The sequence below is a fragment of the Manis pentadactyla genome, chromosome 6 (genome assembly GCF_030020395.1).
Source record: "Manis pentadactyla isolate mManPen7 chromosome 6, mManPen7.hap1, whole genome shotgun sequence".
NCBI classification, from domain to species: Eukaryota; Metazoa; Chordata; class Mammalia; order Pholidota; family Manidae; genus Manis; species Manis pentadactyla.
The window spans coordinates 42750680-42774981 of NC_080024.1; the positions used below are offsets into that span (position 1 = coordinate 42750680).

A 24302-nucleotide genomic window follows, 5' to 3' on the forward strand; every position below is an offset into this window, starting at 1 on the left:
AACTCATGAACCAGATATCCCTCTCTGTCTACTTAGATTTCCTTTATTTTTCTTACCAGCATTATGTAGGGTGCAGTGTACAGGTCTTACACATCGCTAGGTATTTCATAATTTTTATGCTATTATAATTTGTATTTTTAATCTCAAATTCTGATTATTTGATGTTAATATATAGGAAAACATGTTTTCTTTTATCTTGCATTGATAAAATCATTTTTAGTTTATTTCTAGATGCCAATTGAAATTCTACATAAATGATCATGTTGTCTATGAATAAAGATAGTTTTATTTCTTCTCTTTGAATATGGATGCCTTTTTCTTTTTCTTGCCTGACTGCACTGACCAGAACCTCCAATGTAATGTAAAATAGAAGCAGTGGTAGTGGACATTACTATGAAATATTTATTTTGTTCCCTCTGTCCTCTCTACAGACATATTAAGCTGCTTGATGTCCCACCCCATGCTGATATTTTCATTTTGTAGTTTTTTTCTCCTAGTCTTCCCATTTGAATAACTTCTTTTTTGAATACACATTAATCTCCTGCAATGTCTACTCTACCATTAATACATTGGTATTAATGTACTACACTGCATTTCTCATCTCACACATTTAAAACAATTGATTTTGGTAACTTTTATATGATCCATGTCTCTTTTTCACCTTATAAATATATAGAATACAGTTATGTTTTAATCTTTAATTCTAATGTGTTTCATTTCTGGGTCAATTTTGATTGATTTGCTCATTTTATGGCTCATATTTTCTTAGTATGTTTGGCACTCTGATTGGATACCAGATGTCATGAATTTTAGTTTTTGGGCACTAAATATTTTCATATTCTTTAGGTTTTTCTTTTTTTTTGAATGTAGATAATTTATTTGGAAACAATTTATAATAGGTCTTGCTTTTTTAAGATTTGTTAGAGCCACAGCCATGTTTATATTTTCTTTTACTTTTTTATAATAAATATTTTTTATGATATTTACATAGTTATTCCCCACTACTGAGGCAAGACCGATATTTTGTACTGTATCGATTGTATTTTGTCAAAATACCCTGTGACTTATGATATTTTTCCACAGTGGCTAGTCAGAATAGGATGGTATGTAGGTGACAACTGCACCAGTCCTTTAGGATAGGATGGTCCCTTCTGTGGCCTTGTGTAGTTTTCCTCACAGACATGTACTGATCCATTTTCTTGCTGAATACCTCAGGGAACCCTCTGAGGACCTCTGAGGTTCTTTCTTTGTGAAGTTATCTCCTTTCTTGTAACCCACAGTCAGTATATTAGCCTGGAGAGTCTCCAGAGGAAGTCATATTTCATGTATTGTGTTTACTTATGGTAGGCTTGAGTGACTTCTCGTTAAGTCACTCAGGAATCCTTCAGTTGAAGATGATTTAGAAATTGCTTAAACTTACCAAGGTAGCTATGGATTAAGACCCTATCAGATCTGAAACTGGACTAGTTCTCTAATGTACAGTGAGATTAAATACATCTGAGTGTTAAATATATTTTTCATGTTTGTCCACAGGTGGAAATTTACCCCTTACTACCCTCCCAAATTTATTCTCAACATAATCTTATGAGTCGCAAGAATTACTATTAATTTCCAATATACTGTCACATTTTTTAAATAATGTTTTGCATTTCTAAAAGGCAAGTTGATATTAACGAATCTATTTTTTAAAATATTTTAGAAACAAGCCCTTCCAGAGAAAGAAATGGCTTCTCATTTACCAAAAATACAAGAAAATGTATTTAAAAGAAAAAAGATTAAAAAAAATACATTTGATTACAGAGGACAAGATGGAACACATTGTAAGTGTGAGAACATTAAAAGTTCATGTAGCCATGTAGAAAGTACTTATCTACTTATTCGTGTAAAAAAATCCTTCTGCAAAAGTCTGTTTCATACAGTTGCTGCCTGCTTTGTGTCAGGCACAATTCTGGGCATTTCCCTATTACAGTTGAAGTTGAAAAGTAGACATATATAAAAAATTAAAACAACCTAAAATCTTATCAATGGGTCAGTACACAAGCTCTATACCACAGTTCTAAGTTCCCTATACTAAAAATAATGTATTTTTTGCTTCTGAAACTTTAAAAACTTGTGTGTAAGATAATTGCTATTATATACGAACATGGTATTCTACTATGCTGCCAGGCAGAAAAAATAGACAGTACTAGAAAAAAGCACAGGAAAAATGTAAGGGAGGCAGTAGAGAAGGAGGGAAACAGAAAAAGAAAAGAGTTTAAACAAGGAACATCAAGTCATGACTTTATTCCCAGTCTCTACCAGCATCCTTTAATTTGTAACCCTGCAAGATATAGTGGGATTAAAGTAAATTAATTAATGATATTAATTAAAATTTCATTGCCAGAATGCAAAACTGTAGATTTGTCTTAAGTATCTGTGACTGTGTAGTATCAGTAAAGAACTTCCATGGTGGTATCATCAGAGCATCCCACCAATCTTATATCTGTCCTGGCAGTCCTGTTCTAGGTGACATTCTCCCTATGTCACTCCAATAGATTACTAACTAGTCTTCACTGGCTCTTATTTTTACCTACTTCAAGCACTCCCCTTTTTTTATACTACTACCTAATTAAACTTAAAACTCTGCTCTGATGGTCTTTTCTCCTGGCCTCAAAACTTAAAGATCCTCATTACCTCTTAAATGAAGCTCAGACTTCTTAGACAACCATTCATCACCATGTACAGTCCAAGTCAAACCTAACTTTAACTTCACATTGTACTTTCTCCTTGAAGAAGACATCATCTAGTGGTGATGTGCATAGCTGAAGTCCAAGTCCTGCTTTACCGTTTTTTAGCAATATGAATAGGTTTGACAAATCACCTAACCTTTTGAACCACAGTTATACCATCTAAAAACAAAGATAATACTCCTAAATAATTCCTAAAAAGCCCAAAATTTCTAGCTCATAATAAGCACTCAATTTATTTCATTGCCCAATCAAATTAGACTACTAACCATTTCTAAAGCACAAGTTACCTTTAACATTTCTTTGCCTCTCTTCATCCAATTTACTCATCCTGGAATGATGTGCTCACTGTCCATTTATCCAAATCCCACAAATCTTTAAACTCTACTGTAAATACCATTCCCTAGTCTTTCAATAACCCTAATAGAAAGATCCCTCTTCTTTGAATCCCTAGTAGTACTTTGTATCCTTACTAACATACTTATGGAATACTTCCCACTCTCTTAGTCACCCATAATATGTAACTCCCACCTTTGTATTTCACAGAGTACCTTGTACTGTGTGTGTGTGTGTGTGTGTGTGTACACATGCATAGATATATAAAATAATTGTTTGCTAAATTGACTAATTCAGTTTATTCAGCTCATTGAGGTAATGGCAGCAGTTTCATGCTCCAGAAATCACTTTAGTAAGTATATATATCCCTGCATGTTCAACTGATAAATTTCTCATTTGATAGAAAAAGAGTTTCAAGTAGACATTTTAAACATTTGTTACCACAAATCACCTCTTTCAGAGTAGGGATATAAATTAGTTTATATTATCAAGGCAACAGATGAAATTTAATTATACCTCTATAGATGGCTTCAGAGGAACAGAGAGAGAGAGAGAGAGAGAGAGGAAATGTTAAATGAATCTGCAGCAGTGGGGAAACAGATGAATCACATTTTATCTCTCTCATGAAAGCCCATTGAGCATACATGCTGTGAGGACCCACTGCCCCCCTAGATGGTTAGAAACAAGAACTGTGATTACCTCTATTATAAAAAAGGAATATGTATGTGGTTGCTTGTACCAGTCTGAGGCACATCCAAGAACTGCAGTAGTCACTGTGAGCTAGTGGATCTCCAGCCAGTAGCTGTGTATCCCCATACAGAGGAAATGGCATGTTACAGTTGAGCTGGGTATGAACTTTTCTCTTTTCTGGAAGAAAATTCTGTCCCTCCAAAGAAAATTCTGTCCCTCCAAGTATATAAGTTAAATCGAAAGGACAGTATTTCAAGAGTAATTTTCTTTCCTCCTATTTCACGCCTCTCCATCTTCAATACCTCCCTACAATCCTCCGTGTGAATTAGCATATGGCTCATTTCCTCTTGGGCATGAAAAATCTGTTTTTGTCATAAAAGATAGTCTAATTCTGTCATCACAATTACAAATAAATGTTTTGTTACATTTCTTTAAGCTTCCTGGAAGAAGAAAAAGAAGACTTTTGATGATGTAAAGGTAGCTTCTGCTGTTGGTGACCAGAGAGCAAATAAAGGAGTAAATGGTAATTGAATATTGTGACAAGAAATACTAAGTAGTAATTTGGGGAGAGACTGAGTTTGGATGGCCTCTTTTGCTTAAGTGCAGATAAGTCCTGTTGCCAAATGACTGATCTGAAGTGATGCTTATGAACAATGATGCAACCTCTACTGCTTTCAGAATATGATCTCTAACTACTGATTTTGTACTATCTCATTTTAGAAAAACTAAATGAGGGTCTACTGCTGTTAAATGAACAATATATGAAACCTAACAAATTTGTAAAATAATTTTTATAATGCTTAAGATGATTTTACAAAGCTCTGAAGTGGGTCAGAACTTAAATACATTAACTCCAAAGCCACCACTAACCCCACTGAAAAACCACTTTCTTTTTTTATCTTATACTATGTTATTTCATATTGTCTATTAGAGCTCACTGGATTAGACCAAGAACCCAAATACCAGCATAAAAATCCTCCAAATAATACACTATTAAAAGTATAAGACTGTTCAAAATTTAATAATATGAATTCTTTCCCATTATTAATTTTCTGGAGAAAAGTCAGTATATATAAATAAAATTCTTTTCTCCTTTTATCAGTTAAAATATAAAGAAAAAGCAGTCCAAAATCTTTCCTCCCTGAGTATGTCATTTGATTAGTTTCATCAAGACTCAGAAACCTGGGGAGAGACAGGGTTGTCTTAGCTAAGTCTCTCTTCTACTCTCAGGAACACTGAGATTGAGTTAATTCAACTCTAAGCTTTATGGGTTCCACACATCAAACAGTTATTACAACACACAATTATGGCACTACCAGCCCAATAGCTACTAAATGTAGACAATAAAAGTAAATTTTCAGAGTCTAATGAAGTTATCTTGTGCACAGTGATCCTCTAAAATTAGTATTTCATGCAACACAAACTAGTCTTACTGATATCAAAACTCTCAGGGATATTGGAGGAAAGGATGGTAGATGGAAAAATATTACTTTCAACCTCGCCAGGCTACAATTCTATCTGTGACAACTGGGGATCAAACCTGAAAATTTAATTAAGCATAGTTGGAAGATATTTCATTAAAAGATGAATTTTGAAATTATATTGATACATATCTGGTGGGGGAGGAACAGGGGCCTATCTACTTACCCTCTAAGAGAGTGGCATGTGAATAACTTGTGAATTTTAGAAATGTTCAGTAGTGACATCACAAGTCATTATGTCATATCACAAGTCATTATCTATTATGGGAATGCCCCTCTTTCCCATTTACCATAATCAAACCTAGTTTCTATCGTTTCATCATTGAACCCTGAGTATGAACTCTGTACACTGTCCCAGCCTTTACACTCTTATGGGCAATTTGCCCCTCATTTTGTAGCTGGCAACTCTCCAGGCAGAGTTCAGAGCCCTGAATTCCCTATAGTCCCTACTTTTGATCTTGTCTCTCTTTTTTTTTATTTTCAAAGATCCGGAGGCATTTAGATTTTTAAATCCTAAAACAAAATGGAATTTTTGTACAACTGCATGAATTTTAGCACACGTATGTTTGTGTGCTCTCTCCCACAATCACATCAGAACAGTTCTTACATTCTAGTAGTCACACCTTTCTACCTCCCACTAATAACCTGAGGTAGCTACTGATAGGTTCCCCATCTGTATAGTTCTCTTTTTTTGGAGAATGTCTTATAAATGGAATCATATGATATTTGACCTTTTGATAATGTCTTCTTCCACTTAGTATTATGCCTTAATGTCTTCTTCCACTTAGTATTATGCCTTTGAAAGTCATTCAAGGTACTGCATGTATCACTAGTTAACTCCTTTTTATTGCTGAATGCTATTCCATTGTAGGTATGCACCAGAGTTTGTTTATCCATTCACTAGTTGAAGGAAATTTGGGTTTCCAGGTTTTGTTGATTACGAATAGGAAGATGAGAAGTATTTGTGTTCAGCTTTTTGTGTCAACAACGGATTGTTGGATCTTATAGTAAGAATATTTGTAAAAGAACTTTCCAACTCTTTTCCAGAGTGGCTATAACATTTTCATTCCAGTCAGCAATGCATGAGAGATCCATCTGCTATACATCTTTGCAAACATTGATATCATGGGTAATTTTTATTTTAGCCATTTTAATAGATGTAGTAGTATGTTATTGTGGTTTAATTTGCATTTCCCTGATGGCTAATGATGATAAATATCTTTTCATATGCTGTTTGACTTTCGTAAAACCTACTTAATGAAGTATCTGTTGAATCTTTTAGCTCATTTTAAATTGGGTAGTTTCCTTACTGTTGAATGTTAGTAGTTATATATATATATATATATTCTGAATAAAAGTCTTTTCAGATATGTGATTTGCAGGTATTTCCAGTCTCTGAGTTGCCTTTTCATTTTCTATTACACTGTTTCTCTTCCCCTACCTGTCCTGATGTGGCCTTTTTATTCTTTTATTGTGGAAGAGCTGTTCAGCTAGTTTCCATGTGTTTTTCAGAGAGAAATGTTCTATATGTAGATTTGCTTCATCTAGGGAGAGCAGATCAGTTCAGGGTCTTCATATGCCACCATATTGTAGGTTCATTTTCTTTAGCAGGACTAATTCATAGATGGTGGTGTGTCTTTCCACCAGGAAACATAATATCTTGTTGCCTTTCTCTTTTTTAATTACAGCTGTTAATTTTCTTTCTTTTTGTTGTGGTACAAAGAACTTTATTACAGAAATAAAAGTAGAAAATGCAATCATAAAGTTCATGTCTTTGTGACCATATGAGGGAGTTCTGCCTCTCTAGCATGTCTCTCATTTAGCCTGAATCCACTAAGATTTATTAGCTTTTCTTCTGTCTGTGAGACTTCACCGTCTGTGGGCCATTCACTGCTCTGAAAAGAGCGGTACAGCCATTAATTTTCAAGGCTAGATCCATGAATTAATTAGGAGTTGTAAAATTGGGATATTTTATTTTTATCATTACTTCTTTATAGATTAGCTGGAATCATTTTATAAAAAGAAATTTCCCCTCAAGTTTGTTTGGTTACATTGTGGTACAGGATACTTAAGAAAAACAGATGAATGTGTAATATTTTACCATCATTTATCAGTTTTCAAAATAATGAGTTGTTCCAATAGCATCCTCCAATAGTAATTAATTTTTGTGTTACTGTGAGTTCATGGATTTAAATAAATTTGATGTGCTTCAGTACACTGCTGTTAATAAATTTATTAATGGTGAAATTGTGACAGTGCTGGACAGTGGAAGCCCCTTCAAGATAGCTCTTGATTCCTTTCTGACATAATCTTAGTGATTTTTGATAGCTTCCTTGCTATTGGTGAAAACAGAAATATCCAAGTTTATCTTGTATACATTCAGTTACTCCACACCACTGAGTTACATTGGCATCTTTGAAAGGAAAGTGATCATAGACAGATGGACCTATTTCTGGACATTCTCTTCTGTTTTATTGATCTATTTGTTCTTTTATGAATACACTTTTCTCTTAATTACTATAGCTTTATAAGTCTTGAAATTTGGCTATTTGAGTGCTCCAACACTTGCTGTTCTTCTAGGTTGACTTGGTTATTCAAGTCCTTTGTATTTCCATAGAAAGTTTTGAGCAAGCTGCTAATTTCTACAACATAACAACCCAAACAACAGGTGAATGGATAAAAAAAATTGTGACATATCAACACAATGGAATACATCTCAGAAAGAAAAAGGACCAAATTAAAACATGTGACTTCGAGTGAAAGAAGCCAGGGGGAAAAAAGTACATACCATATATTCTACTCATGTAAAAGTTTAGAAAATGTAAACTAATGTTCTGTGAGAGGCAACAGCAGTGTTGTCAGGGGATGGACCTATTACAGAGGTGGATGAGAAAACTTTTAGGGTATTAGAAATGTTATTTTAATTGCAGTGATGGTTTCACAGTTGTAGACATATTTTTAAATGGATAAAACCATTTTAAGTAATTACCATACTTTCACTATACTTTAATAAGTTGTTTAAAAACATTTAGGTGTTTGTTTTTAATTTACTTTTAGGACCTACAGCAAATGCTATACATCCATCTCTAAGTAGTTCAAAGAATGTTGTCAGAAAATCAGTAAGTTCAGTAGTTTGTCAACCAGATGAAAATAATGGCACTGAACAAAAGGTATAAAATTATGTCTCAAACTTTTCTATGATGATTATTCATTTAACTGGCTAACTTTCACTATTATAAATCATCTCCTTCACTATCATGGTATTGACTAGATAAGGATATTAGGGCCTCCTTATGAAACCAGTCCTTTTCCCTGAAATTGTTGGGCTATCTTTACGCTAATTTCTTTATGTAATATACCAGAAACTAAGACACATTTAGCAATTATAATGATAATAATAGCTAGCATTTATTGAGCTGTACTGTTGGCTGAACACTGTGTTAAGCCCACAGGAAGGGAAAATGAGGGAACTGGGACACGTAGGATACAAAGATGTGTAAGACATAATCACTCCCTTTGAGAACTCTGTCTTGTGGGACTGAGAGAAACAAAACAATGTTAATGTTGTTACAGTAAAATGACAGTTTGGATGATTGATTTTATTTTTATTCTAAGAATTGCATTCATTAAACATTACTTGGATTGGAATGGGTTGAATGGTATCTCCCTGAAGCTAACTAAATGATTCTAAACTTATCAGAATCAACCACTGAATGGATTACTATATCTTAAACAAATTATAGAATATTAGAAGAGGAGCAAATGGCTATATATTGAACCCAGTTTTGAACTAGTTAAATTTGAAATCTGTGTGGAAGGTGTCCTAGGTAAGTTGGTAATATATATATAGTCTCTGAGACAATTTTCATGAGAGTTAGAGGGGAAAAAATCTGTATTAATTTAGTTGATTGATAGAAGGCAAAATCCTTTTCAGAAGAACAGTTACTAATGAATATTTTTCTCTTTAATTTTGTACCATATAGAAAGATGGAGTGATAACTAAAAATCCAAGTACTTCTGATAATACAGGTAAGAAAATGAAAAACTGTAATACTGTTAAATAGAAGAAAGAATAGAGTCTGGTACCTGCATGGGTTGACCCTCCATCTTTGTGACAAACTGTAATCTAGGGGTTGAAGTACTCTTGACACTGCAGTCTATCCCTACCCTTCCTGGAATTAGCACATTTTGATTTCAGTCAAGTTGTTATTGCAACACATCTTCTTGGCTTTCTAAAAGTACTACAGCATAATATTACATGTTTTTACTAGAAATATATTTTAAATAAATACATGAATGAATTCTCTAGAGATCACTGCAGACATGCTAGGATGTAACACGAAAGTTGGAAATCATTTCTCTGCCCCAGGATTTCCAGCTTCTTAGGGCCCCTAGGCATTTAAGCAAGAGAGATACCAGCACTTGACAGAGACTTGAATTCTTCAGGGTTATTTTCTCAACTTTCTGGCTAAAGTTAAGAATCCACAAGGTGGGAAATAAATACCTGAAGAAAACCCAATTTATTTCTTGATTAGATTTTTCTTTTTCTTTACTGAGGTGTTTGAAAGGTGAAATTCATATGCCAATAATTACCAATATATTGATTTTTTTGCTTTTTAAATTTTGGTATCATTAATCTACAATTACATGAAGAATATTGTTTACTAGGCTCCCCCCTTCACCAAGTCCCCCCAACATACCCCTTCACAGTCACTGTCCATCAGTGTAGAAAGATGCTGTAAAATCACTACTTCTCTTCTCTGTGTTGTAGAGGCCGCCCCGTACCCCTCCCACATTATACTTGCTAATTGTAATGCCCCCTTTCTTTTTCCTACCCTTATCCCTCCCTTCCCACCCATCCTCTCCAGTCCCTTTCCCTTTGGTAACTGTTAGTCAATTTGTGGGTTCTGTGATTCTGCTGCGGTTTTGTTCCTTCCCTTCCCACTCATTCTCTCCAGTCCCTTTACCTTTGGTAATTGTTAGTCAGTTCGTGGGTTCTGTGATTCTGCTGCTGTTTTGTTCCTTCAGTTTTTCTTTGTTCTTATACTCCAAATATGAGTGAAGTCATTTGGTACTTGTCTTTCTCCGCCTGGCTTATTTCACTGAGCATAATACCCTCTAGTTCCATCCATGTTGTTGCAAATGGTAGGATTTGTTTTCTTCTTATGGCTGAGTAGTTTTCCATTGTATATATGTACCCATCTTCTTTATCCATTCATCTACTGATGGACACTTAGGTTGCTTCCATATCTTCGCTATTGTAAAAGAAAAGTGTTGCGGTGAACATAATGGTGCATATGTCTTTTTGAATCTGAGAAGTTGCATTCTTTGGGTATATTTCAAGAAGTGGGATTCCTGGGTCAAATGGTATTTCTATGTTTAGTGTTTTGAGGAACCTCCATATTGCTTTCCCCAATGGTTGAACTAGCTTACGTTCCCACCAGCAATGTAGGAGGGTTCCCCTTCCTCTGCATCCTTGCCAACATTTGTTGTTTTTAGTCTTTTCGAAGCTGGCCATCCTTACTGGTGTGAGGTGATATCTCATTGTGGTTTTAATTTGCATTTATCTGATGATTAGCGATGTGGAGCATCTTTTCATGTGTCTGTTGGCCATCTGAATTTCTTTGGAGAGCCATCTCTTCATATCCTCTGCCCATTTGTAAATTGGGTTATTTGCTTTTTGGGTGTTGAGGTGTGTGAGTTCTTTATGTATTTTGGATGTTAACCCCTTGTCGGATATGTCATTTACAAATATATTCTCCCATACTGTAGGTTGCCTTTTTTGTTCTGTTGATGATGTCCTTTGCCGTACAAAAACTTTTTAGTTTGATGTAGTCCCATGAGTTCATTTTTGCTTTTATTTCCTTTTCTTGAGGAGATGGGTTCAGGAAGAATTTCCTCCTGCTTATATTCAGGAGATGTTTGCCTATATTGTCTTCTCAGAGTTTTATGGTTTCATGACTTACATTCAAGTCTTTAATCAATTTAGAGTTTACTTTTGTGTATGGGGTTAAACAATAATCCAGTTTCATTCTCTTGCATGTAGCTGTCCAGTTTTGCCAACACCAGCTGTTGAAGAGGCTGTCATTTCCCCATTGTATGTCCATGGCTCCTTTGTCATATATTAATTGACCGTATATTGTTGGGTTTATATCAGGGCTCCCTAGTCTGTTCCATTGGTCTATGGGTCTTTTCTTATGCAGGTAACAAATTGTCTTGATTACCGTGGCTTTGTAGTAGAACTTGAAGTTGGAAAGTGAGATCCCCCCTGCTTTATTCTTCCTTCTCAAGATTGCTTTGGCTATTCGGGGACTTTGTTGGTTCCACATGAATTTTAGAACTATTTTTTCTAGTTCGTTGAAGAATGCTGTTGGTAATTTGATAAGGACTGCAGCGAATCTGTATATTGCTTTAGTCAGGATGGCCATTTTGACGATATTAATTCTTCCTAGCCAAGTGCATGGGATGAGTTTCCATTTATTAGTGTCCTCTTTAATTTCTCTTAAGAGTGTCTTAGTTTTCAGCATATAGGTGTTCCACTTCCTTGGTTAGATTTATTCCTAGATATTTTATTCTTTTTGATGCTATTGGAATGGTATTGTTTTCCTGATTTCCCTTTCTATTAGTTGATTGTTAGTGTATAGGAAAGCCACAGATTTCAGTGTGTTAATTTTGTATCCTGCAACTTTGCTGAATTTGTATATTAGGTCTAGTAGTTTTGGTGTGGAGTCTTTAGGGTTTTTTATGTACAATATCATGTCATCTGCAAATAGTGACTGTTTAACTTCTTCTGTACCAATCTGGATTCCTTGTATTTCTTTGTTTTGTCTAATTGTCATGGCTAGGACCTCCAGTACTATGTTGAGTAACAGTGGGGATAGTGGGCATCCCTGTCTTGTTCCCGATCTTAGAGGATAAGCTTTCAGCTTCTTGCTGTTCAGTATGATGTTGGTTGTGGGTTTATCATATATGGCCTTTATTATGTTGAGGTACTTGCCCTCTATACCCACTGTGTTGAGGGTTTTTATCATGAATAGATGTTGAATTTTGTCGAATGCTTTTTCAGCATCTATGGAGATGATCATGTGGTTTTTGTCCTTTTTGTTTATATGGTGGATGATGTTGATGGATTTTCAAATGTTGTACCATCCTTGCATCCCTGGGATGTATCCCACTTGGTCATGGTGTATGATCCTTTTGATGTACTTTGAATTTGTTTTGCTAATATTTTGTTGAGTATTTTTGCATCTATGTTCATCAGGGATATTGGTCTGTAGTTTTCTTTTTTGGTGGGGTCTTTGCCTGGTTTTGGTATTAGGGTGATGTTAGCTTCCTAGAATGAGTTTGGGAGTATTCCATCCTCTCCTATTTTTTTGAAAACTTTAAGGAGAATGGGTATTATGTCTTCTCTGTATGTCTGATAAAATTCTGAGGTAAATCCATCTGGCCCAGGGGTTTTGTTCTTGGGAAGTTTTTTTATTACCACCTTGATTTCGTTGCTGGTAATTGGTCTCTTTAGATTTTCTGTTTCTTCCTTGGTCTGTCTTGAAAGGTTGTATTTTTCTAGGAAGTTGTCCATTTCTGCTAGGTTTTCCAGCTTGTTAGCATATAGGTTTTCACAGTATTCTCTAATAATTCTTTGTATTTCTGTGGGGTCTGTCATAATTTTTCCTTTCTTGTTTCTGATTCTGGTAAAGTGTGTTGATTCTCTTTTTCTCTTAATAAGTCTGGCTAGAGGCTTATCTATTTTGTTTATTTTCTCGAAGAACCAGCTCTTGGTTTCATTGATTTTTTCTATTGTTTTATTCTCAATTTTATTTATTTCTTCTCTGATCTTTATTATGTCCCTCCTTCTGCTGACTTTAGGCCTCATTTGTTCTTCTTTTCCCAATTTTGGTAATTGTGATGTTAGACTATTCATTTGGGTTTGTTCTTCCTTCTTTAAATATGCTTGGATTGCTATATGCTTTCCTCTTAAGACTGCTTTTGCTGTGTCCCACAGAAGTTGGGGCTTTGTGTTGTTATTATTTTGTTTCCATATATTGCTTGATCTCTATTTTAATTTGGTCATTGATCCATTGATTATTTAGGAGCATGTTGTTAAGCCTCCATGTGTTTATGAGCCTTTTTGCTTTCTTTGTACAATTTATTTCAGGTTTTATACCTTTGTGGTCTGAAAAGTTGGTTGGTAGAATTTCAATCTTTTTGAATTTACTGAGGCTCTTTTTGTGGCCTAGTATGTGGGCTGTTCTGGAGAATGTTCCATGTGCACTTGAGAAGAATGTGTATCCTGTTGCTTTTGGATGTAGAGTTCTATAGATGTCTATTAGGTCCATCTGTTCTAGTGCACTGTTCAGCACCTCTGTGTCCTTACTTATTTTCTGTCTGGTGGATCTATCCTTTGGAGTGAGTGGTGTGTTGAAGTCTTTCAAAATGAATGCATTGCCTTCTATTTCCTCCTTTAGTTCTGTTAGTATTTGTTTTACATATGCTGGTGCTCCTCTATTGGGTGCATATATTTTTATAATGGTTATATCCTCTTGGACTGATCCCTTTATCATTATGTAATGTCCTTCTTTATCTCTTGTTACTTTCTTTGTTTTGAAGTCTATTTTGTCTGATACTAGTACTGCAACACCTGCTTTTTTCTCCCTGTTGTTTGCATGAAATATGTTTATCCATCCCTTGACTTTTAGTCTGTGCATGTCTTTGGGTTTGAGGTGAGTCTCTTGTAAGCAGCATATAGATGGGTCTTGCTTTTTTATCCATACTATTGCTGTATGTCTTTTGATTGGCATATTCAGTCCATTTAAATTTAGGGTGATTATTGATAGATATGTACTTATTGCCATTTGCAGGGTTTAGGTTCATTGTTACCAAAGGTTCAAGGTTAGCTTCTTTACTATCTTACCATCTAACTTAACTCACTTATTGAGCTATTGTAAACACTGGTGATTCTTTATTTCTCTCCCTTCTATGATCAATTCATTGCAAAGTATGGATCTAATGATGTTCAGAATGATGATAAAAATAACATTGCTATAGAAATGATTACTGCTTTAGCCCAGAAGTCAATCTCTGCATTCAAAATTCAGCCACTTTTTTCATTAGATGGGTCTTCTACCTTCTTTTCATTTCTAAATCCAGATAACATCACCCAGAGAATTCAATGCCTAACAGAGAAAATTTCTACACCAGTAAACAGATGCTTAAAAGGGAACCAACTTGCTTCACCAACACAATCATATAAACATACTTCTCTAAAGTCAGACCAGAAAAATTCACTGAACACACTGGAAATAGATAGAAGTGCAGTGAATAGAAAGAAAGGTTTCAAAGGTGAGGAGACATTAATGAAAAAAGGCAACATCCAAGATCCGATAGTTACCGCTGTAACTGGAATCATGAAAAATAATGCGGTTAACCTGTTATCAGAGTCAGCTGCAGGTGTGGCAAATAAAAAGGAGAAGGAAAATAAAATGAGAATTTCAATTAGAAAATATAATGAGAATATATCAAAAGTTACTTCAACTACTAGTACAAAAAGTAAAGCTACAAAGGACCCAGAGTTAAGACTAACACATAAAAATGATGACACTGAGAAGAAAAGTACATCAGCTCCAGAATATGAGGAAAGGCAATGTAATGAGGCACAGACACAATTTCAAGCAGCTACTAATGATATAGAACATGAGAAGGAAATACCTGGAGCAGATTTTGAAACAGACAGTGAAGAGTTTAAGAGCGTAAGAGAAAATTCATTAAAAAAAGAAGATGAGTCCTTTCATTTATCTTCTTTGGCATCTAAAGTGAGAAATACAGAGACCACAGCAGAGAAAACTTTGAAAGCAGCTACCCCAAAATCAAATGGAATGGAAAGACAAGCCTCTCCATCTCAAATAGCTGTAAATGAGGAACAATATTCAGATTATGAACATGTTCAAAATATCATTGAAAATACTTATGATGTTATCTTAGAAATATATCATTCTCAAGGATCCACAGATGATTCACATCTCCAAAGTCCCCCAAGTGATAGGTCACTGCAGGTAATTCAGGAGGTTGGCAAGGATACTGCACAGTCTGTTTCAACAAAGGATTTATCCCTCTCAATTAGCAAAAATCTCCCTGCCATGGAGAAAGAGGGAGAGAAAGAGAGAGAAAAAGAGAAAGTGAAAGTAAAGGAGATTAAAATTGAACCTAGTAAAACAAATAGTCATCAGTACCAACCAAAACATAAACCTGGAATTTTTCCTGCTAAGTTTTCAGAAGATATTATCACTGAAATGATTAACAAATTGATCTTTTCTTCATCACCAGAAACACAAATGTGTGAAAGATGTCAAAATGTAAGTGATGATGAAAATCAAACGGAACTGTATGACACAGCTATGAAACCTATTGATTCACTGTTAAAGGAGTTTTCAGATGCTCAAATTAAGGTATTTAGAACAGATCCAGAAAATGAGTTTCTTCCACCAGTAGAAAACATGTCATCATCAGTTCCTAAAGTACTTTCCGGGCATAAAGAGTCAACTGCAGAAAAGGTATCATCTAGCATTAAGAAAACTGTGGATAAAATTCCACATATGCACAAAATGACTAAAACCTCCTCTTTAAACAAGATGCCTTTCCTAAATAACATACCAGCAATCAATCAAACATTGGTCAACAATGATGTTCACTCCTCTGTATGCAATATTTTGAAGGAATATAGGTCTCAAGACTCCATTTGTAAGAGTATAAAAACTAATGAGGAAACTATAGCAAGACAACTAACTAGTGCAGTGATAAATGAAATTTTTCAAGAGCAGCTTAATTTTGGATTTTGTGATGAGATTCCAGCTTCAGCATGTTTGCCTCTCGAATCTAAGGATGTTGTTAAAAAGATCCAAAAAGTGGTTAAAAGAGCCAGCAAAGAATGTCAGGCATTGTCACCATATACCGTCATGCTGCCTCATGAATTTTTAGAGAATGTGATTTCTGCTCTCTTATCTAAAATTTTCTCAACTGTGTCTAACACCAAAGCAGAAACATCTGAAGGCAAACAGTTCACAAAACTGGATTTCCTTCAAATGAAGTTACTAAGTACAGTTACAACAGAGATCTCCAAACATGATGATATGATTATACAGTATGTGGACTCCTTACATCCCAATGATGATGAAATTATTCAATTAGTGGTTCATTCTATTTATAAAAATCTTTTGTCACAGTATGGGTCACAAGAGATTATACAAAATTGTGTATCCAGTGGATGCAGAATCCTTTCGAAAACCATAGTTGAGTTGATTCTAAAAGAAGTGTCTGGCAATCAGCTGCAGAACTATTTTTCTGGAGAGCTAACTCCATATCAGTGTTCAGAAGTTAACTACATTGTTGAAAATATTCTGAAAGATGTTATCACAACTGCTGATGCTCTCCAGCCTCAACCACGTGCTCATATACTGCCTTATGATGTAATAGAAGAAACTGCTATAAAATTTTTATTGAAGCTTTTATCTATGTTTCCAACAGTAGATAAGGAAAGAACCAAATCTGAAGAAACTGAAATGCAAAAGATAACCTCAAAAATATTAAATTCAATACAAGAATCTATCTCCAAAAGTAAGATTAAACTTGTATCACCAGCCAAGGAATTGCCTACTATACCTTCAGCTGACAATGAAACTATTGAAAAAATAGTTAACTCTGTTTATACTAGTGTTTTAAAGCACTCTGGCTCACACACCTCTATATTGAAAGATTTAATGGGTAAGAGCAATGCCCTTTCTGATATAATAGGTTTTTTAATGGTGAAGGAAATTTCCATTTCTGAATTTCAACCTAAATTTGAGGAAGAAGTATCAAATTCAGAATTAGTTTTGGAAGCTGTCAAAATTATGGAAAAAGTGGTCAAAACTGTTGATAAGTTTAAGTCCCAGGAAAGGTCTTCTTCCAAAAAAGGTCCTATATTAGATACTACAACATTAGAAGAAGCTTTGGCTTTGTTCTTGGCTAAAATTGTAACGTTGCCGAGTGTCTCAAGCAAAGATGCAAAAAACTTGTCAAAGCCTGAGTTAAATAAAATTGCACCTCAACTGACAAAATCTGTAGCAGCTGAAATTTCCAAAAATAATATTGATCTTGTTTCTGCTGATCCTGAAGAACACTTTTTAAATCCAGAAAGCATAGAAATGATTTCTCAGGTTATTGATTCTATTTATAGTGATATACTGCAACAATCTGGAACCCATAAAGATCTTTATTATGACATAAAAGGTACAAACAGAGCCTTCCTTAAGAAAGTGGCTAGTTTGATTATTAATGGAGTTTCAAATCTTCAGTTAGATACAGTTAAGTTAAAGAATTCAAGTGCTGATCTCTTTGGAGATCAAGCCATTAATAGAATTGTTCAAAAGGCACAGAAGTATGCTGACAAAATGATCCCTGACTTAGGAAAAGGAGAGATCAAGATTCAATTGAAGATGAGTTTCCAATTAAAATAGTCCCACATATTAGGAAGAAGCCAATCAAAATAGATCCTGACATTATCTCAGAACACTTAGCAGTCGTTTCTATAAAAACTCAACCTCTTGAAAAACTTGAGATGGACTGTTTAAGAAAAACTGGACATAGCATAAAAGAGCTAAGAAGTGCATCAATAAATGGGAGAAGTGTCTCTTCATCAGACACATCTAATTTAGGAAAGATAAAGAAAGGAAGACATGCTTCATTGACTAAGGACGATTGGATGTAAAACCCCTAGAGGTAAGGGCAAAAGCAGTAACAAAACATTAAAATTCAAATTCAAAATACAAGTGAATAGAGAGGCATAATTGTTCTGTGATTCCCTTCCTCAAACAGGTATATGGAAATGCATTTTTTCTTATTGCTCAGCACTCTGTGAGAATTCATTACACTTGTTCATCCATAAAGTCATGTAACTTACTGGGACTTGCCACATCAGCTCTGTGGCTCACTCTCAAGGTCTCAGGCTAGTTTTCCTAAGACAATCAGTTTAAACTGGCTTTTAAAAGAAAAAAATTATGAGAACACAGGGACATACACTTAATAGTAAAACCAGGCTGACTAAAATTATGATCTTCATTTGAAAATTCAAAAAAGCAATCTCATATAGTTCCTGTAGTTTTTTATTGAGGGTAATCTAATGGTATCTTAAAGGGCCAGTTAATAGAATATCGGGACATATGAACTTTCAAAAATTAGCTAAAATAGTTTTAATTTCTCAAACTTATGACTCTACACAGTACTTTTTACTTTTAGCAACATTGATCAACAAACATTAGACTACAGACGCTTAGATTATACTTCTTTATTATCTTACTTTAATTAGCCTTCCTCCATTTTTCTATACTCTCAAGAAGTGCCCAGTTTCTTTCCTCTTCTATCCTTGTTCTAGACCCAGCAGCCCATGTACTGCCATTTTTATGAACCCATTTCCTCTTGCTATAGACCTATGGCCCTGTAGCTCTATACTTGAGCCCCAATACATTAAATTAATTGGGCTTTAAAATGCGGAAATGATGTTCTTGTTACAAGAAAACTCTACCACTGAGGGCAAAGGGATTGTCCCATACAACTGTGCTGATCCACTATACCTATGATTTTCAACAAATCGCCTTGTACTGATGGCATTTACTCCTACGAGGACTGAATGTGTTTAGGGATATAATCTATGGCCTGCACAATAACCAAAGTTTTATAGAACCATTCTTCCTGGAATGTAAATTTGAAGTGAATTTTCTCCAGCACTATCTTGTTACTCACTGAACTAAATGTTAGGGATGAGAAATATTTCAATAACTGCTTTATGTTTTCATACCCAAATATGGAGATTATCATGGGCTGAGGCACTTATTTAATCCATTTGCCCTAAATATTTTGTACCAGAAGACAGTGCTTTCTAGCTCTAAAGTTACCTCTGCCATATGGGTTCTTACCATTACATTAGCATGTTACTTGGTAGTCTTCATCATATATAAGTAATCCCTTGGGAATAAAATTTCTGAACAGAATAACATTACTTAAAATTAGTTTTTAGTTATCTGTAGAATTGTCACAAATTTTACTCTTAGTTGCCAGCTCTCTTAAGCCATTTATAGGCCACAGAAAGCAGGAGAAGAATATTTAAACCAAAACAGTTATCCATGTCCTCTTAAGCCAAAGAAAAGCCATCCTAAAAATAAAAAAGCAGCAGAGATAATTCTGTTAAGACATATGATTCGTACCAATCTGGGTACCACTGCTGTTTTTCTCAAGCATAGGGACAGAGAAGGGACAAAATGGAATATACATATTGAAAACATATGTAGGAACAAATTCCAAAGCCATATGGAATGGTTTTGGATTTTCTAAACTATTAGTTCCCTCCACTAACACAGAAAATCAAAATTGATTGTGTTTTGATTTCTTAAGGAGCCTGTTTATATATGTCCCTTTAGGGCACCATTATCTGAAAAACTGGCTTATAGTGGTACAAGAAGATATTAAGGTCTATGTTTATTAACTCAAATCAATTTGGATGTTCTGTGTCATCATAAAAACTATGAAAGTGAGGGAAATGCTATTATTTAATTATAATCGTCTTTGATCTGCCTTTAGACATTGAAAATGGAAAGTGAGATTTCACTAGGGAGGTGAGAAAAAGATTAAGATTTATGTTTTGAAGATTCTTTAGAAAATATGTCTGAAGGATCAAAGTGGAAGAACAGGGATTTAAGAGCCAAAGACCTTTACAATTTTGATTTTTCATCATTTTTAAAAGTCAGGATCAGATAATGCCTCTCAGTTTTGCTAAAAATGTGTGCATTTAAGTTTATCTATGATTCCCTATGTAGAATTTTAGAAAAATAGATGTCTACTTCTATCACATCAAAGTAAATGAAAAAAAAAAGTATATTATGATGCAACAAATACAAAGTTCAAACAAACAAAACCTATGTTAGACCTTCCTCTACATTTCAGAGTAAGCTAATGGTAGATTAATATTATCTCTGAATATAAAAGAAATGCTAGACGGCAACAAATGTTCTTATATTTTTCATTTGTTTCTTTTCAAAATATTGCTAATATACAAATAAGTGGCACTTGAAGATAATACTACTTAAATTGAAACTAGAAATTATACTAATAGGTATATTTCAATAAAACCACAGGAAAAATGACAGAGACATTTGTTTTAGTATTCATTATACTTTCAATTACAGGTTGTCAGCAGAAATTCATTTCAGAATGTAAGAAAGCCAGATATCACCAAGGTGGAGCTTCTAAAAGATGTTCAGAGCAAAAATGATCTTATCATTTGGCTAGTAGCTCATGATATTGAGCAAGATTTGGAAAGTAACATAGAAGAGGGATTAATGTCTGATGAAGATGAAGTTGTTTTAAGAGAAGTTATACAAGAGGAATACTTGGAATAATTTGAAGATCACATGAATGAAGCCACAAAGCCAGCAGAAAGCAAAGCTGTTTCTTCCAAGCCAACACTAAGCATAAACAGCATGAAAAAATTTTTGTCATCAGGCAAACGCTGTCAGCCCACATCCAGTGTAAGTATTGAAAGTATTGAATCATATACTAGAACATAAGGAGACAAAAGTTAAAAGAGCTGTTACTGAGCTTGACTTGGCCACCTACCTACCCAACAGTCGTGACTGAAACTGCCTCTCCTGGGGAGAAAAAGCCACAGTGTAAGGTGAAAAACAGGACTTTAGTGACTAGATATCTATGGAAGGGGCAGAGATCTTCAGAAATTCTATCCAAGAATGTACCTTGTTTAGGCAGAAAAGAATACTAAAAAGGTTCCAGTCTCATCCTAAGCCTGGTAATATTGATAGTATATGAAAAATCATTCACAGATAAACCCATGAAATTCAACTGAAGGAGAGCAGATAATGGAAAAAGATCTAGATTAGTTGGGAGCCCAAAGAAAACAAAACAGAAACCATTTAAGGAAAATGCAAGATAACTATTTCAATCTATTATTTAATAGATCCCAGCCCTTTTGTATTTTGGCTGATAACTACCCAATATGAACATTTTGTGTAGTGAAGTCTTACACAGTTAAGACGAGAGCAGAAGGTAGGTCAAAATAAAAGGAAAAAATTTTTAAATTGCATTGTCTAGGCTTGAATCTTGAATTAATAGGTATGTGTCCTTTGGGGGAAGTGATGAGATCGACTTTTTTCTTGAAAGCTACTTTGTCAACTTGCCCAAAGTTAACAATTTAATCAAAATATTTTGAACACCACCCTTACAATCAGCTCATAAACTCCATTATCAGTATGGAATACAACTCTTTCCCCAGTACCATACCCCTCATATGATGGTATAGACTTTAGTATCCCTTGGAGTTGGCCCTACCCAAAAATCTGTACCAAAACATGTTTTTGGAAAGTGTATATGATTTAGGATTTCTTGGTGAGACTATTTCTTTGATTATCCATTTAATCTGATTCCCAGGTTAACATTAAAACTGAGGTGAACCAGGGAAAAGACAGGGGTCCACAGGATGGATTCTGACAGCCACACAAGTGAACCTGGAAGCTAATCCACTGCTTGAGCCTTAAGATGGCTGCAGCCTTCATCTACACTTTGATTGCAGTCTTATGAGAGATTCTGTGGTAGAGAAACCCAGCTAACTCTTTCCAGATTCTTGGCCTACAGACACTGTGAGGTAATAAATGTTTCATTTTTGGAGGCCTGGCAAGTCTTGGGGCAACTCAGTTGGCTCCTAAGGCATAAGGCAAACTGTGGAATGGAAGAAAATGTTTTCAAAACTCAAAAATAACAATACAATCTTTTCCTCATTTTTATTAGATTCTGTTCTTATTATTGAGTTATAAGTGCTCTTTAAATATCTGTGTACAAATCCATATTTATCAGATATGTGTTTGGAATGTATTTCCTTCCATTCTATATGGCTTTTTAGTTTCCTACAGTGACTATTGAAGAACATCATAATTTTAATTTTGATGAAGTCCCGTTTATCAGCTTTTGGATATTATGGTTCATGATTTTTGTGTTCAGTCTAAGAAATCTTTGCCTAACCCAGTCAAAAGATTTTTTTTCCTTCATTTTCTTCTAGGAGCTTTATAGTTCTTGTTCAGTTTAGGTCAGTGATCAGTTTTGAGTTAAGTATTGTAAATGGTAATGAAGATTTTACATTCAGTTTTTTCCCATGTGGATATTCAACTTTCCCATCACCATTTTTTAAACTCTTTATTTCCCCGCTTTGGCACCTTTATCAATACTGAATTGACCATATCCATTTAGGTTTATTTCTAAACTTTATCATGTGCCACCAATGTGTATGTCTATAAGTAATACCACACTATCCAAACCATTGTAGCTTTATGGTAAATCTTGAAATCAGGTAGTTTAAGTCCCTCAGGTTGTTCTTCTTTTTCTAAATGGTTTTGGCTTTTCTAAGTCCTTCACATTTTTCTTTCAATTTCAGAATCAGCTTGTCAATTTCTGAGAAAAAAAGCCCAGTGGATTTTTGATGGAATCTAGTGTTTGCAACATTTAGCATGTGGTTTGCTAAATAGTAGTATACAGGAGAAAATAACTTGGCTTTCAAAACTGCTTACCCTTGGAAAATATAAATTATTAATTAGACAGTAACATGGGAAAATATCTTGGCCAATTGGTTTTTAATCAATTAATGATTTTCTTCATTAAAATACATAAATCCAGCAATAATTCTTAAATATGAGAATATAATACTGTCTAACTTCCTTTCTGCATCTATCTAGAAGAAAATGTTTTCAAATTCAAAAATAACAATAGAATCTTTTCCTCATTTTTATTAGATTCTGTTCTTCTTATTGAGTTATGTGTTCTTTAAATATCTGTGTACAAATCCATATTAAAATGTCTTCCTCACTATATTACAGGTAAAAATTAATATGCTTGTTCAAATTAACAAGGTTCACTGTAATAAGCAGTATAGATCCTTCTTAGTGTCCTTAATATTATGTGACATGGACACATTTTATTTATATATCATTTTTCATTGTAAGCATAATTAGCACTCTTACTCTTCTTAGATATACCACTTAGTTTGAGATCAGTTCTCAAGAGAGAGCAATATATAGTTCTACATAGCTAGAAAGAGTTTCCTTTAATAGTTTGCTTCAAAAGTGCATATAACTCTCATAAATAAATTTAAGTTATTTAAATAATAGCATAATTATTTAATAATACACATCCAAAACTTTCTAGATTTAAGTAACACATTTATAAACAATCACAACATACCTGTCATCTCTTTTGCCCGTATTTATAATACATAGCTTTAATATAGAGGCTTCAATGGACACTTGCACCTTTATTGTCTAGAATGACAACAGGAAATCATGGGATATTGGAGAAATAAAGCTAAGTGTTCTGCCCTCTGGGAACAAATGCTCTGAAATATCTCAGCCTAACACTGATCCCATTGAGGAGCTGCTAAAAAAAAAAAGCAGGCAAGAATCCCCAGGGAACTAGAAGGGGCAGTGTTTATGGTTAGGTTATCTGTTACTTAGTTTCTCTGGATACTCAGTATTGGAGAGCTGAATGGGTAATCATCTTTCATGGTCAGTATGTTAGACTGATCCATATACCTGAAACTCTAACCTGTATCACCACCATTTCTTGGCTAGAACGGATTCCTAACTGGTCCTTGCATTTCTGCTGTCTGTCCTCTGCACAAAAGCCAAAGTGAGCCTTTAAAATCACTACTGAGACCATCTCATTTCATTGTTGAAAACCATTCGGTGGCTCTCCATTTCACTCAGAGCAAAAGCTTAAGTTTTCACAAAGGTCTACAATACCCTCCAAGATCTGTGATTCTCAGCAAAGCTATGTCTCTCTACTTCTTTCAAGACAGTACTAAAAGCCTCAAGAATAAGCCAACACAACTCTACAGTCTGACATTTTTCTTCTTAGTTCTCTAAACTTCCAAACCCTGGAGGCAAATTATATATGCACTACCCCAATACACACACAAACACACACACACACACACACACACACACACACACACACATATAAAGTAATTATTTAACTATCAAATAAGGAT

General features: G+C 34.5%; 1 protein-coding gene across 5 annotated transcripts in view; it reads left to right on the plus strand.

Annotated features, from left to right (window-relative positions):
• Positions 1-23033, plus strand: part of LOC118909776 (fibrous sheath-interacting protein 2-like) — a 38514-nt gene extending 15481 nt beyond the window's left edge. Inside the window, exons 6-10 of one of the 5 annotated variants that reach the window (XM_057503772.1) lie at positions 1700-1820; positions 4189-4275; positions 8291-8352; positions 9217-9262; positions 20443-23020. In XM_057503772.1, coding sequence (XP_057359755.1) covers positions 1700-1820; positions 4189-4275; positions 8291-8352; positions 9217-9262; positions 20443-20528 — 402 coding nt within the window. In that variant the 3' untranslated portion in view covers positions 20529-23020. Of the gene's footprint in view, positions 1-1699; positions 1821-4188; positions 4276-7850; positions 8014-8290; positions 8404-9216; positions 9263-13776 lie in introns of those variants that run through there. The other 4 variants (XM_057503771.1, XM_057503773.1, XR_008998223.1 and 1 more) reach the window with 4 other exon arrangements.
• Positions 23034-24302: the final 1269 nt, after the last annotated feature.